Source organism: Saccopteryx bilineata, chromosome 10 (genome assembly GCF_036850765.1).
Source record: "Saccopteryx bilineata isolate mSacBil1 chromosome 10, mSacBil1_pri_phased_curated, whole genome shotgun sequence".
Taxonomy (NCBI): domain Eukaryota; kingdom Metazoa; phylum Chordata; class Mammalia; order Chiroptera; family Emballonuridae; genus Saccopteryx; species Saccopteryx bilineata.
Window position 1 is genome coordinate 49,682,213 of NC_089499.1, and position 17,630 is coordinate 49,699,842.

The following is a 17,630-nucleotide window of genomic DNA, read 5'->3' on the forward strand; positions in this document are numbered from 1 at the left end:
CCTCCTCACTGTTCCTTACACATCCCAAGCATGCACCTGCCTCAGGGCATTGGCACTTACCCTCTGACTGGTACATCCTTCCTTTCAAATAGTAACACAGTTTGATCTATACTTCCTTAGGTCTTGGGTGTTATCTCCTCAGTGAGGCCTCACCCAGCACTCCCTAAATCCCTTCCTACTTTATGTTTCTCCATAGTACTTCTCTTCCCCATCTAATGTGTTTTCATTTTGTTATTTATCCATCTTCTTCCACTAACATGTAAGCTCCAAGAGGATGAGATTTTTGCCTGTTTTGTTCAATGCTGTGGCCCTGTTCTGACAATAGTGTCTGGCATGTAGTAGGTGTTCAATACAAATTCTCTGGGTGGATGAATCTCCCACTGCCTTCTCCACACACATCCCCTGCAATCCAGTCTCATCAGCTACCACACCATCTTCAGACATGCCCTGCCTTTCCTACCACTGTGCCTTTGCACAGGCTGTGCTCTCTTCCATAAAAGCAGACCTGATTTCCTTCTGAGGCTAAACCAAGGATAATGGAAAATGAAAACATTAAACCTAGAGTTGGTGCCTGGCCAGGTGGAGGCACAGTGGATAGAGCATCGGACTGGGACACGGAGGACCCGGGTTTGAGACCCTGAGGTCACCAGCTTGAGCACGGGCTCATCGGGTTTGAGCAAGGCTCACCAGCTTGAGCCCAAGGTCGCTGGCTCAAGCAAGGGGTCACTTGGTCTGCTGTATTCCCCAGTCAAGGCTCATATAAGAAATCAATCAATGAACAACTAAGGAACTGCAACGAAGAATTGATGTTTCTCGTCTCTCTCCCTTCCTGTCTGTCTGTCCCTCTCTCTGACTCTCTCTGTTTCTGCCACACAAAAAAACAAACAAAAACCAAAAACACCTAGAGTTGGAAAAAAAGGGCTGCAAGCCCCAGCTCTGCTAATAACTTACTGTATGTGAGGAATGGGTAAGTGGTTCCCTCACTTGGGCTCAGTTTCTCCATCCGTGATAAAAGGAGGCTGCCCACCAACTCTAGGGGCTGCACACAACCCACTATCCACTTACCCTGCACTGCAGACCTGAGAGCCCATCCTTCTGACTCTGAGTGGGTCTAGTGTGTACACCCTGGTGGGTATTAAGGTTGACAGTCACTGATCTGGGGCCCTCCATAATCTGATTCTCCACTAGTGGTGAGATTCAAATAATTTAACAACCAGTTCTCTGCCTTAGTGACCATTTTAAGTATAAAAAAAAACAATATACTAAAAGGTAGTTTATTATTTCATGCATTTAATACTTAAATAAGAATAAAAAAGGTACACAAAACTAGATTATGTTATAAGAAAGAATTTTAAAACATTAATGAAATAATATTAAATAACACCTGCCAAAAAACAAAACATTTATTTCCATATTGCTTCTTGACTGGCACCCTCACTTCCTACTGAAGTAACAAACGCAAGGAAATTAAAATGTAGCATTTCATCAAAGGTATAATGAGTTTTATGAAATGAATAAAAAAGTAGTATAAGCATAGTTCTGTCAGATATTTTTCACCTATGGATGGAAAGAACATTATTACTATGGGCGCTTAGAATACACTGTTGCGCAGATGAATGTTAGAAAAGAGTAAGGATGTAAATTTGTGATTTCTACATTGGGCAGCTGCCCAGGTGCTCACCATAGAGAGAACCCTGATTACAAGTGCCATTTTAACAACTGGTTTGCCGAACTCAACAAAAAATTAGGTATTAGTTCTGCCGAACCAGTGCAAACCGGCTGAATCCCACCACTGTTCTCCAGCCTTCCTCAGTGAAATCTTCCCAGCCTACACTTACTCATTAATTTCTCTAGCCCTTGGGTGCCTCCCACGCTGCCTTGTTTCACTTTAGAATTTAACATAATTTACAAAGAGCTGGCATGGACCTAGTATGTGCTTGGGCCCCTGCTAGGGGCAGTGTGCCTGACATGCTTTGTCTTTCCTTAAGGGTAAGACCATATTTTCTCTTTACCAAGCTCACAAATGAGCTTCAAGCTTTATGTGCTCTGAACTCTCAATGGCTCCCAATTACCTTCAGGATAAAGTCCAAAGTTCATGTTCTGATTTTCAAAGCCTCCATGATCTGGCCAAACCTTCTCAAATTTACAACCTCATCTCTTATCACCCCCCCCCCCCCCATACACACACACCTCTTCACTCTACCCTCCAGCTACATGGATCAGGTCACACCTGTGGACCTTTGCACATGCTTCCCACCCTCTTCTAGGAACATGACTTCTGCTTCTACTTTTAACTCTGGCTCACACTTAGCTCTCCTCTCTTTCAGCTATCACCTCCTCAACCCAAGTAGGGCTTACCCACTTCCCTGGTTTAACCCAATCATGATACCTCTAACACTCCATTGTCACTGACCATTGATTTGTTTCTCTCTCCAGCCAGACTATGAGCTCCACCAAGGTAGGGGCTGTGCCCAGCACAGTGGGGGAAGGGGACCAACAATGCAAAGGGTGGAGAAGGGGCTTACCTGCTTCAGGGAGCCCTTTAAGGTGAGGAACATGTAGGCCATGTACCCAGGAATGAGGACCATGGAAGACAGAGCCATGAGCCAGCCCACGCCCTGGCCCCACTTGGGGAAAACATAGCTTCCCATGGTGAGAGGAGTCATCTGCACAGCACTAAAAATGAACACGCCCTGGGAGAGTGAAGGAGAAGGGGTGGGGGGCAGTCAGGCACACATATTGGACAATCAAGGCCCCTCCTTAGGTCCTACAGCTGATAGGTCCACTGTCCTCCACACCTACCCTGTGGTTGATCCTCACAAGGGCCCAACATCTTGGGAATCCTATAATCAAGGGCACTTCAGTACATCAGGTGCCTTTGTATATGAGAGAAGAAGGTATCCCTTCTGGGAGAACCAACAGCAAACAGAGCCTTCTTTGTGACAACCAATAGAAAAGGATACCCTTCCCGGGAAAACAAATATGAAGAAGGTACACTCTCTGGAAGAACCAACAGAAAATTCTCTGAGAGGACCAATAGAAAAGAACATCTCTTTCTCTAAGTTAACCAACTTGGCAAACAGAACAGGGGTGGGTGTTAGTCCCCATCAGCCGTTGGCTGGGTACCCTTGTGCAGGATACAACACATGCAGTGGCCCAGCCCCCACCCAAGAACTGGGGCAACCCAAGGCCTGCTTATGCCTCAGCTTCCCCTTGCAGAACGGAATGGGAGATGCTGAAAATGAGAGGCTTCCCTGTAAAAATAGTTTGGGCTTCAGAATCAGGCCAACCTGGTTTGAATACAGCACCAATACCCTGGGTATGCTGGCTGGGTGGGTGCTGGATCCCTCAGCAGTAAGGTGGGTCAATAATGCCGATTTTTCTGAAGTTTGTGAGGATAATGTAATGTGCCTAGTATTATGCAGAGCACAGAATAGATGCTCAACAAATGGGAGGGAGTGGTATTACTAGGGAACAGGGGTGTGGGGCCTCTTCTACCTACTTCTGCCTCCAGAAGTTTCTCTCTGGACTGAGTTGCCCCAGGGCCTAGTTGGTTCTCATCCTAACAGGGCTGGTCAAGCCTTGTCCTTACCGCCACAATGATTGGGGTGAAGAAGGACCAGCAGAGCTTCCACCAGATGCAGGGCCTGGAGCCAACCATCTCTTGGATGTTGTCATAGAATCGGTTGACACCTGCAACATTTGGAACAAAAGCAGGAGGGATGGATGAGTTGTGGACACTACAGGCTAAACTCAATCTGTCACTTTTTCACAGTATGACCACAGGCAAGTCACCTAGCCTCTCTGAGCCTTGTCTGTAGCATGGGGCTAATGCACTGAGGGGTGCTCGTTATTTAAGTATTCAGTAACTAAATCCCCATAGCAAGTGTGTTGTGGGAAAGCAAATCATCTTTCCTTACAAAACTTGTCCCTATCACTCTTAATGTCCCTCCAAGGCAACATCTAGCCCAACCATTCCTGTGAAGCCTTGCTGGGCAGGGATGGTTTTTCCTGATGACCTGATGCTATCAACTATTGGTGACAAATCACAAAGAACTGCAAATCTTGCAAAGGCCCACGGATGTTATGAAGTTCATGAGAGGAATGTTGGGTACTTCTTCAATTATAAGCTAAGTCACTAGACCAGTTAGAGTTGAGGAAAGGAAAATGAGGAGGAGGGTGAGGTGGCAAAGAAGATACAATGATTATCATGTACTAAGAAGGACCTTGGAGAACATTTCTCTCAAGCACACCATCTTGTGATAGAGTATAGGAAAGGATATATCCTTTGACTATCATGCCATTGGGTCTGGAAAACTAGCCAACAAAACAAACAAACAAAATCATTACTTCTTTCTTTTTTTTTTTTTTTTTTTAAATATTTTATTTATTGATTTTTAGAGAGAGGGGAGAGAGAGAGAGAGAGAGAGAGAGAGAGAGAGAGAGAGAAGGGGGGAGGAGCAGGAAGCATCAACTCCCATATGTGCCTTGACCAGGCAGGCCAGGGTTTCGAACCGGCAACCTCAGTGTTCCAGGTCGACGCTTTATCCCACTGCGCCACCACAAGTCAGGCTCATTACTTCTTTCATTCTTTGTTCTAAGATAGAGCATACTTTTAGCTTTAGAATTTTTTTTTCCCATAGTTTTGGTTTCCCTTTTCTAGATAAAATTTCAAACAAATCATTTTATCTCAAAATTCATGAAGAAATTTTGGTTCCTATTTTAAATGAGTTTAACTGTTCTTACATGGGGCCTCCTGTGCTAACATAATTGAGCTGTTGTGAGAACTAAATTCATGAATGTATGGAAAGGGCCTGGTGTTCAAATTGTATTGGTTAAATGATAATTGAAGGAAGGAAAAGAATGAATAAATGAGTAGGGTGGGGGGTGAGGTGGGGAGAACAGATTGATGCTTACCGTAAAACCAGGAAATGGAGACACATTCAAAGAACACGAGGAACAGCAGGCTCATGCCACTGGCAGAGTAGTAATCAAAAAGCTTGAAGACATAAATGCCCCCCTGCAAGAGGAAAGGGGTGAGGATGAGGCCACTTCCATCAGGGACCAGTGCATTCAGTCAACCCATGCTTTACAGTCTGATAAGGTTGGGTTTAAGCTAAACTGCAGCAAGAAGGCTTGTGAGTAGATTCAAGGAAGCTCTTGTGACCCTGAGAGGATGTGAGTGTTGATTATCTGGGGATTGGGAAGAAAAAAGTGAGGGGTGGAGGGATATGCCCTATTTTGTTAAGACTGGAGGGCAGAAAGAGGAGCCATCTGTCCACAATTTAAATCAGTCATGTCCCTCCCCTGCTTAAAACCTTCCATGGCTTAAATGAGACAATAACACAATACATAAATAAGTAGAAAGGTATAAAATAAAATAATAAAATAAAATACGAATGCCTTGGCCTTCAAGATCCTGCATGATCTTGGTTCTGCATCCCCCACTTAGTTCCTCACTCCCTTTGTCCCCACCACACTGGTCTTTTTGTTCCTCAAGTTCACCAGGCCCATTCCCACCTCAGGGCCTTTGCACCTGCTGTACTTTCTTCCTCTAGCTAGATCTTTCCTGGCTGACTCTTCCTTGCATTTGTGTCTCAGCTCAACTATCACTTGCTCAGACGAACTGCCCCTGGTTACTCTGTCGAGGTAGTATCTTTCCAATGCCTGCTGGCCATCCTCTGTTCTACTATCCTCTTTTCTTCAGGTTAATATGTCAGTCTTGCCCACCAAACTGAAGCTCCAAGACAGCAGATACTGTCACGTTAACGGCTGAATCTCTAGTGTCACACCAGGCCCATAGTAGATGTTCATCAACTATGAGAGAGTGAATGAACAATAATTCTATGTCTGCACTGTATTTGGTTCCAGGGGTGTTTTTGTGGATTGTAAATCATACATACTCACAGGGCTGAGCTCATGACTTTAAGGTCATTTATTTTTACTGTATAACTTATCAGTTATGTTTCAGTTTTCTGAGCAAACTGGGATGGCTTTTGAATGCAGAGAGCCTTACTCATTAATATCCATAGAAAAAGAAAAGTAGGAATGAGAGAAAAGGGCAGTGTTAACTTCAAAGGCCCAACTTGACTCTCCAGTTAATTTTTTTGTGAATCCTTTAAAACATAGCCCATCTCCCCTCCTCCAGGAAGCAGTCCTGGGTGCTCCAGGACAGGAACTGTATTCTCTAGCTTTGTCTATTTCCAGCTCAGTGTCTGAGTCTCCCACTAGCCCAGGGGTCCCTTGAGGGCAGGGGCCCCACCTCACTCCTTGCAGTGTGTGCCAGTCTTGGCACGGAGATGGTGTTCAATGAACAGGGGGAAGGCAGGCTAAGACAAGGCCGGGGGAAAGAGGGCCTGGGGCAGGGGGTGTGCCAGGTGCTGCCTGTGCTTACCTGAGTGATGTTAGAGAGGCCAATTAGGTAAGAGACGACGCAGACGGCAGCAATGAAGAGCTCCCTGCGGTTGCGGAGGAGTCTGGGGTACTCGTCTACCAGGGCTGTGATGAAGCCCTCCACGGTGCAGAACTTCATGGGGAATGGGGTCAGCCACCCGTGGCAGACACCAACCCCAGCCCGCCCAAAGCCTGACTCTCATGAAGACCAGGGAGCCCAGCAATATTGGGACATCAGGGCCACTTGGGCCCTGGGATCCAAGTCTGACCTGCCTCTACCTCCCTTTGTGAAATCAGGGGACCCCTTCCCTCTGCATCCCTTTCCCCATCTCAAGAATGGGGAAGGTGGCGGGGCTGTTCCCTCAAGTTTCATGCAGTGGGACGTTCTAGGGGTCTGAAACTCTTGGCCATCTTCTCAGGGGGCCCAGGGCAGTGGTCTCCTCTCCCTGCTTTCTCCTATGTGGGCGAGGCTGGGTGAGGGGCCCCTCGAGGTGCCAGGGAGAACGTCCTCACCTGGCTGTCAATACCCAGCATCAGCAGCATTGAGAAGAAGAGGATGGCCCAGAGGGGAGAGATGGGCAGCTGGGTCACTGCCTCTGGGTATGCCAGGAATGCCAACCCAGGGCCTGCGGGGGAAAGGATAAAAAATAAGTATGTAAATAAACAAGCACGTCCAGCATGTTTGGTACACACCCCGTTCTAAGCTTTATTTCATTTCATCTTCCCAGAATCCACTTGGGTGAGTGTGGCCAGCCCCTTTTTTTAATGAGGAGAAAGTGTGTGTGTGGTGGGAGCAGTTGTAGGGTCAGGTCCGGAGACAAGGGACCAATGAAATGAGATGAGGAACCGCAGTGGCCTGGCCAGCAGTGGGAACAGTGTGAGGGCAGAGAGATGACCAGATGGAGAAGCAGGAGGTGGAATGAGCAGGTCCTGGCACTGGTCGGTTTGCGAGTGAACGGTCCAGGGCGATGGTGGGGCTCTGGCCGAACCTGCTGCTGCCACGAGGAGCAGGGAGGAGGAGGAGGTCGAGGAGGTCAGTTTGGGACACGTGTCTGAGTGTCTGGGTGGGGTGATAGTAAAGCAATCAGGAAAATCTTGGCAGGAAAAGAAGCCACTGTAGCCTCCCTGGGATCTGGCTTTGGAAAGAGGGGTGGTAGCTGTGAGCTTCAGAGAAATGAGGTGGCAGGCCGCCCGAGTAGGGGAGATTGGAAGCTCAGTGGAAAACCGTGACCAGCTCCTTCTGCATGACCAGCTCAGTTCTCCGTGTTGGGGACGGGGCAAATCACGTTTCCTTCCCGCACCTCGGAGCCCAGGGCCTCTGCTGTAAACAGCAGGTCCTCATGTTTGCTGCCTTCCTGGCTGAGCAGGGAGGTAGGGGTTGCCTGGGTTCTTCCTTGGATGCTGTGGCTCACTGTGCGGAGAGCAGAGTGGACACAGCCCACTTGGGGAGAACATTCTTAACTGGGGCAGACGCATAGACTCGGTGTCATGGTGTGAACATGTCTGAGTTGGACCAGAGTTTATATCCCGGAGGGCAAGAGTGAATCCTCTCCCCTCTGATGTCCAGGGCTGTGCTGGAAATGCCAGTATGGCCAGGCTTTGCAATCAGCCAGGCCTAGTCAACTCCAAAGTTCTACCATCTGTCTAGCTCCCTGAGTCAGGTAACCTCAGGCAGTCTGTTTCCTCATCCATGAAATGGGGATAACAAGAGTCAGTGTTAGAAAGATTCAGGGATACAGTCCACTTAAATGCTCAGTGCACTGCCTGGCACCTAGGGACCTCAATGTCAGGGAGTCAACGTGGTGGTGATATGATGACCGCAAATGCCAGTGCAGTTAGCCCCTCCCTCTCCAGAATCCCTGGTCTGATGTGGCGCTAACCTGAGGCCGCTACATCAGCAATGGACCTCTTGGTGACATGGGCCATGAAGCCCACGATGGAGAAGATGACAAATCCTGCAAACATACTGGTGCACGAATTGATGCAGCAAACAATTATGGAGTCCCTGTAAAGAGGAAAAGGCATAGTCAGGGAGCTGAGGCTGGCAGGAAGGTCACCCAGCAGGCAGTGTCTAGCAAAGGCTAGGTGGGGAGGATGTCTGGGACTGGGGTTACAGGGAAGACGGGTCCATCCCACCCCTAGGGAAGGAGCAGAACCAAAAGAAGTGGCCAGAGGGATTGGCTCTGAGAAAGATGGAGTCAACAGTGGAGAAAGGCCTGGGGGTAGCGTGGCGGAGGGTGCTCCTGTACGCGGGCACCTGTAGACATTGTTATGGAAAGAGTTGTAGCTCCCAAGTGCAATCAAGGATCCTAGGCCCAGCCCATAGGAGAAGAAAATCTGAGTAGCAGCATCCAGCCACACCTACAGGTAGAATGATAAAAAATAGTCAAAATTATAATCATAAAGCCACGGCATCCCAGAGCCTCTTAACATGGGCTAACCAGTTCTACCTGACAACGATTCCGTTTACATAGGAGGGTTGGAGAGCTGCAATAACTTATCTTAAAGCTGGTGAACTCTGGCTCAGGACTCAGTGTGCACTTAACCCAGCCAGCGCCCTCTAGTACCTGGGGCCAGGAGGACCGCTCACCTCGGAGTCCGACAGCTTGCGGAAGTTGGGTGTGATGTAGAAGAGGATGCCCTCCTTGGCGCCCGGCAGCGTCACTCCCCGGAAGAACAGGATGATTAGCATAATGTAGGGATATGTGGCTGAGAAGTAGACCACCTGGGAGGAGAGTGGGTGACAGGCTCACACCCCCTCTGGTGCACCTATGCCTCCCTATTCCCCGCTTCACCTACATCTGTACCTGTTATGGCTCTGGGCTTGGTTCCAGTTCTCTTCCTCCAGAAAGCATCCCTGGAGTCCTACCCTGCTCTGCTTGGCCACTTTTCTGCTGCCCTCCTTGGAGTCTGAACCAACCACATCTGTACCTAAATTATTACTTCCCCTTCCCCTGCTACTTTTTGATTTCTGAAATTAAAGTAATACATGTGGTGACAGGAAAAATTTAAAAACCACATATGAACACATGAAGTTCCTTTCAACAGTCTCTAAAATGTAAGTTACATGAAGAACAGGGCTTGTCCTGTTCCCTTCTGTTTTCCTAGGACCTAGAACAGTCCATGGAATATAGTAGACACTCAATAAATGCCAGACAAATACATAAATACATGAATGTTAGTATTTTATTGCTCTTGAGACTTCCCTCAAAAGATATATATGATCACATTTTCTTACAAAATGAGGTTCAAATTATGTACCTGCATTTTCATTTAACATGTTTAAAATTAAAAAAACAGTGCATACAAAGTTGTTTCTGGCTTTGTTAAAGATTGTTTTATTGTCTCATAACAATGTAATTTTTAATTACACAAAATAGTACCGTGGGAAGTTCCAGCATCCACTGAGGTTACCTTCAATTTTATGTGAATCTCAGTAATACTACATTGGCCACCCCTGTACATAAAACTTGCCAAAAAAAAGTAGATGATTAAAAAATTACTACAACTTATGCTAAAAAAAAATTAGACTAGTCTTTGGAAAATTTTCCAGAAGTGGAATTACTGTGAAAAAAGGAATAAACTTCTCAAAGGCTTTTTATCCATATTGCCTAATTACCTTCTAGAAACTGAACTTGGTCCAGCATTACAGAGAGTACTTAGCCTGCAAAGATGCCAGCCCTGGGTATAATTACCTTAAAATTTAATTTTTTTTTTGCCAAGTTGATAATCAAAAGACTGAGATCATTGTCAGAAATTACATTTCTTTACTCACTAGTGTGAAAGAGCAATTTTCAAGTTCAATGACCTTAGTAACTCAGAGTCATGCTCAGCATAAATTGTTCTCCTGGTCAGTTTCATCTCTCTGATTTGACTCGGAGATTCTTCAGGGTTAGGAAAGGCAGTCACAATCCCATAGCAAAATCATTCTACTCAGAATTAGGAAAAGGCAAGGGGATTCAAAACCATCTACATCACCTACAAGCTACGTGACATTGGATCAATTTCATATCCTCGCCTGACCTGTGGTGGCGCAGTGGATAAAGCATCAACCTGGAAATGCTGAGGTCGCTGGTTCAAAACCCTGGGCTTGCCTGGTCAAGGCACATATGGGAGTTGATGCTTTCAGCTCCTCCCCCTGTCTCTCTCTCCTCTCTCTCTCTCTCTCTCTCTCTATCCCTCTCTCTCTCCTCTCTAAAATGAATTAAAAAATTAAAAAAAAAATTTCATTCCCTGAGCCCATTTTTTTTCTTGTCTGGAAAATGGGTACAATCAACCTTGCTACTCAGAAAGGTTGGTTACATGAAGACATACACCATGCTTAAAATTGGTTGCAGGATCATGCACTTCACTATGTCTTCCATGTTCAGCATAGAGCCAGGTACACAGTAGGTGCTCAGTAAATGCTTACTGATGGATTGGTTGACTCGCCCAAAAGATGCAGTGAGAGAGGCCCTACTCTCTGTCCCCAAGAAGTAGCCAGTCTCATAATGTAGCAGAAACTCCAGATACCACCCAAAAATGATTATAACTGCTGTCATGTATTGAGTGCCTACCATGTGCTACACACTCTGCACAGATTATCCCCCTTAGTCTTCATGACAACCCTGTAAGGTACTATTATTGTGACCTCTTCACAGATGAGGAGATAAGGCCTTGAGAAGTGAAATGACTTGCCCAAAAGCACATAGCTAGGAACCAGGGGACTGAGATTCAAACTCAGCTCTATCTCTTTTGAACCCCTTAGGACCTACATTCTTCTCCTTCCAAAGGCTGGGCCTGGAGACCACTATGCTCTCCTCCTCCCTGTGCAGCCTAGGGACAGAGGAGAGATGCTTTGAAACCAGCCTTGAATCTGAGAAGCTTTTGGGTCCAAAGGTCCCACCAGACTGAAATAGGGCAGTTTTTCATTAGCTATGCCCTTGTTCAAGTGTGGGATTCATGAAGTTCTGTTTTGCTCATTCAGCTTCTTATGTAGTTTAAACCTCCCTGTCACTAGTCTTAGTCAGCTCAAATCCTTTCTCTCCCTTACTTGCTCTAAAGCCTCAGATACCATACTTGCCCTGAGTTCATCAGGCTAAAACCAGTGAAAGACATGGCCATCTTCTGTCCCCGGACTCATGGGGTGGGGCTTAAAAAAATGTATTGCCCTAGATGGGTGGCTCAGTGGATAGAGCATTGGCCTGACTTATGGACACCCTGGGTTGGATTTCCAGTCAGGGCACACAGAAAAAGCAACTACCTACTTCTTTTCTCCTCCCTCTCCCCTTCTCTCCCTCTTCCCCTCCCATAGCCAGTGGCTTGATAGGCTCAAGTGTTGGTCGGGGCACTAAGGATAGCTCGGCTGGTCTGAGTGTCAGCCTTAGGTGCTAAAAATAGCTCAGTTGATTCTTGCATCGGCCCCAGCAGGGGTTGCTGGGTGGATCCCAGTCGGGGTGCATGTTGCAATCTGTCTATCTTCCCTCCCCTCACTTAAAAAAACCATTTATTGAATTTTAAAAATTTATTGAGTTTATTGGGGTAACATTGGTTAATAAAATTATATAGGTTTCAGGTGTACAAATCTATAAAACATCATCTGTAAATTGTACTGTGTTCCCATCCCAAGTCAAGTCTCCTTTCATCACCAATTTACCCCCTTTACGCTCTTCTATCTCCGCCGCCCCTTTCTCTCTTGTAATCCCCACACTGTTGTCCTGCCATTGTCTGTGTCAGTGAGTTTGTTTTCTTTGCTTACTTCTCCCCCCAGTTTGATCGGCAAGCTCCCCTGATGTCTACAGGCTGGATACCCCAACTTGGTCTGGATCTGCCTTTGCCAATAGTAAAAATAAAAACAAGAACTTCCCTTGCTGGCTGCTGAGTGCCTTATAAAATCCTCAGCTCATTTGATCTGCATAACAAACCAACAGATAAATATAGGTATTAGCCCCATTTTTAGAGGAAGAAATTGAGTTTCAGAGAGGTGAAGTGACTTGCCCAAGGTCACAGGCCAACTTAGTGGCCTACTTGGGATCCGAACTTAGGACTATTTGAATACAAGGCCTGAGTATTCAACTATTAGCTATCCAAGGCTGGGATATGTAATGTTCACCTCTGGACCCACCCACACCTAGAAAAAGGCTTTGAGCAGAGTAGTTGCTCAGGGACAGTTTGTTTAACAGTCCAGGAGTAACATTCGCCTGCAGTTTTGTGATGACTCTGCCAGGCCTGAGATTTAATCGCAAGAGATTTAATGCAAGCCTAGCATCGTGTTAAGTGCTTGACTTGCATTATTTCTTTTAATCCTCACACCTCCTAAGAAGGCAGGTAATGTTATTCCCATTTTATAGGAAAGGAAACTAAGGCACAGAGAGATGAAGGAGCCTGCTTAAATTAAGGTTGGATAGAGTTCCTGGGAGGCACAGACAGCTTACCCTTGGCAGAGGTCCCCTTGTAGACCTAGCCCTCTCCAGTTCCCACTGGGCACATCTCTTACCTTTCCAGTCCAGCCAACACCTTTCCAAATACAGAAATACACAAGGATCCAGGCGATGGCCAAGGTAATGGCAAGAGGCCAGCGGATCTGACCCGGCTTATCCAGCCCGTCTGTCATCTGATGCATATTGCGCCTGATGGAACAGTGCAGGAGAAAGTCACATGGGTCTGGAGTGACTCGGGGAGCACAGGCCAGTGTGTGGACATGAGTGATATCCTCTACTGTGACTGTGCTCACTTCTGAGATCACTGCTATCTAAAAGCTGGGTGGGGACTGCGTTATAGCGGTAGAAAGCACTAACCTGCCAGTGCCTTTATTCAGCCATTGTTGCCCACCTGGATACTGCAGCAGCCTCCGAGCAGGACCAGTTCCCATCTTTACTTTCTCTCTGTCCCCACTCCAGTGCCTAGGGATCTTTCTAATTGCAAATTTGGTCATGTCATTCCTCCACTTAAAATTCTGCAATGAATAGCTCCCTACAGTTTTCAAAATGAAGCCCAAACTCTCCAGGTAGACCTTATAAAGTCTAGATGAGATTCTCTCTAATCTTGGTTCTCACCACAGCCCCCTCAAACTCACATAAACTAGACTATTTATTATCCCCTCACTACAGCCTTGCTTGCTCTCACCTGCCTTCAAGCCTTCACTCATACTCTTCTTCTTGCCAACACCTATCTTCCCGACACTGCTTTTCATCCTTAGATGCCACTCTTCTCTCAGGCTGGTCCAGGCACCTCTTTGGGGCCTCCACAGCCTTCCGTGTGTCCCTCCTCTTAACACTGGTCATCTAGTGTTGCCACTGCCTATTTACTTATCCACGTCTCTCACCACACTAGCCCATCACAGGTGCTCAAAAAGTGTTTACTGAATAAAAGGTTGAATGAAAAGCCTGAACATGTGTGAAACAACTGTATGCAGGAGATGCTAGAAAGCAGAAGCAGCCGGAGCAGAGTCTGATTGGTACTTGGAAGGAGAGAGCCTAGCCAAAGGCATTTCAGCACAAAGTGATTGGCATCACATGTCCTGACACCTCCTGAGGATGGCTCCTCCTGGCAGCTTGTCCAAGGTGCAGCGGAACCTTCCAGGTTGCTCCCGGGAGAACTTTTCAAGCAGCCCAGCATAGATGCTTCCCTCATGCCAGAGATTTGGGCCCCTGGACCTCATTTTGGAAATTTAATGCCTCCAGCATGCATCTTGTATGATTAAAAATCGTCACGGCCTTCGCTATGAACATGTATGTGTGTGCATGCGCGCGCACAGGCGCACCTTCCTTTCCAGTGACTCTGCACTGGTTTTCAGGTGCATTGGGACTTGATTGGTCTCTCCTGGTGATTCCTCTTGGCCTGTGATAGTTTGATGGTTATTCCTCTCTGTTGCTTGCCACCCTTCACCCTGCTCCGTACCCTGGAAGCTGAATACTATGGCTGCATCACCAGCTCCTTTGCCTCTTCCAGGTTTGACCAATAGCAGGAACTTGGGGGGTAGGAGGTGAGAAATGTCAGGGATGTATTCTCCCCACTTTATCTGCAACTGGGCTTCTCTATCGAAGGTCTAGTGCATGTCTAATGGCCTTTCCAAGGCTCAGCTCTCTCTGGGGGTGGAAGGGGCTTCACCCTTTCTTGTGGCTTCCTTATCCCTGCCTACACCTCCACAAACAGTCCTGCACCTAACTCCTCCATCAACCTTTTGAGTGTGCCTCTGTGCCTGTTGGCCCTGGCTGATATGCCACCCACCAGGAAAAACCGTGCACTTACTCCCAGAACTCTACCACAGCGCTGGTCATGTTGGTGGTGTTCACAATGCTGTAGTTGGAGAAGCAGCGCTCTGTGTTCCAGGGGTTGTCGCACTGTTTCCACGGCAGTGTCTGCAAAGATACAGTGGCACAGATAAACCCTACTGAGCCCCTAGGGGCTAGCAACAGTGGTCCTAGTGCACTGTTATAGTCTCCTGGGCTTCCTCACAGGCATTATCTCACCTCCCCTTCCCAAGGGTTTCCAGTTGCAGGTCATGCTGTGAACCCCGTTTTAGAGATCAGAAAGGGGCAGCAACTTGCTCGAGATCACACAGCTCCTAAGTTTCACTGCTGAGAGTTGAACCTCTACCTTTTCATTCTGAAAATGAGCTTTCCAAGCTGCACTGTAAAGTTTTGTGCGTCCATCTTCAGGCCACTTCCCAGCTATGTAACTTTGGGAAAGAGACCTCACCGTTTGAGCCTGTGTACTCTGACATAAATAGTGCATACTTACAGTGCTTGCTCTTTGCCAGGCACAGATCTATGCACGTTACACACGTTTACTGCTTAATTCTTACAATTCTGGAAGGTGGGTTTCCCTTTTACCCTCATTTTATAAATGAGGGCATGGAGGCTCAGAGAGGTTAAGTCCCATTCCCAAAGCTGCACAGCTGGTATATAGTAGGCTCTGGGTTTGAATCTGGGTCCATATAAAATAGGCTAACAGTGCCTATTTGACACCTTAGAGGGGTGTCATGAAGATTAGATGTTAGCCCACAAAGTGCCTGGCTCAGTGCCTGGCTTGGAGCAGGGGCTCAGGTCACAGTGCTGTATTTGTGGGGAGACAAGGACTGCTAAAGACCACCCCACACTCCTGCGGCTGAAGGAATAGCCCTGTCAGCAGAATGGTGGTCCCAGGGGATAGAAGGTGGGCTCCGGGTCTTGCTCCTTCTCGAGGAGCAGCTGGAGGGGCCACTCACTGTGGTGAAGGAATTGTATAGGTAGTAGATAGCCCAGGAGATGATGACGATGTAGTAGATGTTCAGCCAGAAGGACAGCACGGCAGCAGCAAGGCCCACACCTGGAAGTGGACGCACCATTTAATAACCACAAGTTCCCCAGTGTGTGTCGTTGTTACCATTTCTTACAACGTCACAACTCACTCAGCCTTGGAGAGAGGCAAGACTTGGCTAACGTCACAGGCACCTGGCATGTGAGGGAGCCAGGCCTTGCATCTGGCTGAAGACAGGGCTGGGGCTGGGTTTGCCAGACAAGCAAGATTCCCCACACGTTCACCTGAGTGTCTGTCAGCACTGAGCAAGGAAACTAAGAAAGTCACACCCAGCACATGCCAGAGAAACTCCGGGAAATGGGCTCACAGAACAGGGCAGGCTGATGAGCATGTGGGGGCCTCTGGATTGGGTCCTCCTCTCCACTGCCCTAGGTTCCGACCAGTGTGACCATATGTCACCTGGTCCCTATCAGTGGCTCACTCTGCTCAGATGTGGCTGAGCAGCACCCTCTGCCCAAAGGGCTTGAGCATGTTGGAAATGTCCTGGCTTCACCACCATCCCGTGGGCAGGATCACCACCATGACCCACAGCCCCACTTTGCAGACTTACCCTTGAACATGGGGGCCAGCTTCCACACCCCCAGGCCCCCGATGGATGTGTACTGGCCCAGAGAGCACTCCAGCAGAAAGAGTGGGACCCCCGCAAAGATGAGCGTCAGGAAGTAGGGGATCAGGAAGGCCCCTGTGGGGTCGAGAAGAGAGATGCTCGTGGCCCCACAGATCTGGAGAAACCCCGGCCGGAGAGAGCATGATGGCAGGGCCTTCTGGGGTCTCTGCCACAGTTTCCTTATACTCTGTCTCAAAAGCAGCACCCACAGCCAAAGTGAGGCCCAAGGACATTCTCTGCTCACAACACATGCCCCACATTTTTCAAATGAAGAGGTAAACTTTTTGGTATCATTGACTTAGGACCATCGCCCTTTGAGAATCCTTTGGTAAAAAGACAAGAAACAGGGAGTGGGGCTTGACACTACTTCTGGAGTCCTTAGGAGACCCATTCAACTAAGGTTTCCCCAGAAAAAGTCTAAGAGGGACACTTTCTCTGGAGTCCAGGCCTAGCTGGAAGGTGGCCAGGCCAGCACCTACCGCCGCCGTTTTTTCCACAGAGATAGGGGAATCTCCAGACGTTGCCCAGACCAATGGCGTAGCCCACGCAGGACATGAGGAAGTCGAAACGACCCTTCCATGTGTCCCGGTCCGGAAGGTCTGCCGCTTTCTTCTGCACTTTGACCACCAGGGTTTTGGGCTTGTCATTGGCCACAGGAACCTCGCTAACCTCTGTAGAGATCTGCCCATCAGCCACCTTGCTGCCATTAGTCGCCATGTCTCGGAGTTTGGACACAGGGATCCTGGCAGATGGATGTGCGATGTCAGCCCCAGTCCACGTGGACAGCAGTTTTGCGGCTCAAGGTCACCTGAAAGAGAGGGCTGGGGTAACAGGTAATGGAGGGTAAGATTATGGAGTTGCCCCCAAATAACAAAAACAAAATAGGTCACAAAATAACTAGGGGCCCAAGAAAGCTCTCCTACAAGTCTTCCTCCTTCTAGGTTTTGCTTCCAAAGAAAGGGAGGTGCCTTTTGTTTCCAAAGACAACATCTAAGGGTGTGGTTTGCAGTCTGCTGGACTAGCTTCAACTCTGGCTGTGTCATGTGCCCTCCATTATACATCATGCTCAGTAGAGAAACCCAAGGTGACCAAACTTCCAAATATAAATATTAAGTGCTCCTCATCTTTGCCTCCCTGAATGCAATCAGGATATTTCATTTCCTGCTGCTGTAATAGCCGTAGCAGGGTAAGCGATCACGGACCTGAACGTGGGGCTGACCAGGGAGGTCTCCTGCGGCAGGTGGTGGGTGAAGGTGGTATATGACCATGAACATTGCCCATGATCAAAGTCTTCTTTACCACTTTCAAGCTGCGTGACTTTGAGTAAACTTCTTAACCCTTCTGGGCCTCA

General features: G+C 47.8%; 1 protein-coding gene across 1 annotated transcript in view; it reads right to left on the minus strand.

Annotated features, from left to right (window-relative positions):
* SLC6A1 (solute carrier family 6 member 1) overlaps positions 1-17,630 on the minus strand; it is a 43,243-nt gene that overhangs the window by 2,693 nt on the left and 22,920 nt on the right. Inside the window, exons 3-15 of the mRNA XM_066245023.1 lie at positions 16,759-17,100; positions 16,223-16,354; positions 15,581-15,681; positions 14,623-14,732; positions 12,869-13,001; positions 8,984-9,118; positions 8,651-8,754; positions 8,274-8,398; positions 6,907-7,019; positions 6,395-6,526; positions 4,918-5,020; positions 3,593-3,693; positions 2,526-2,693 (exon numbers count right to left, since the gene is read on the minus strand). Coding sequence (XP_066101120.1) covers positions 2,526-2,693; positions 3,593-3,693; positions 4,918-5,020; positions 6,395-6,526; positions 6,907-7,019; positions 8,274-8,398; positions 8,651-8,754; positions 8,984-9,118; positions 12,869-13,001; positions 14,623-14,732; positions 15,581-15,681; positions 16,223-16,354; positions 16,759-16,996 — 1,695 coding nt within the window. The 5' untranslated portion in view covers positions 16,997-17,100. The remainder of the gene's footprint in view (positions 1-2,525; positions 2,694-3,592; positions 3,694-4,917; positions 5,021-6,394; positions 6,527-6,906; positions 7,020-8,273; positions 8,399-8,650; positions 8,755-8,983; positions 9,119-12,868; positions 13,002-14,622; positions 14,733-15,580; positions 15,682-16,222; positions 16,355-16,758; positions 17,101-17,630) is intronic.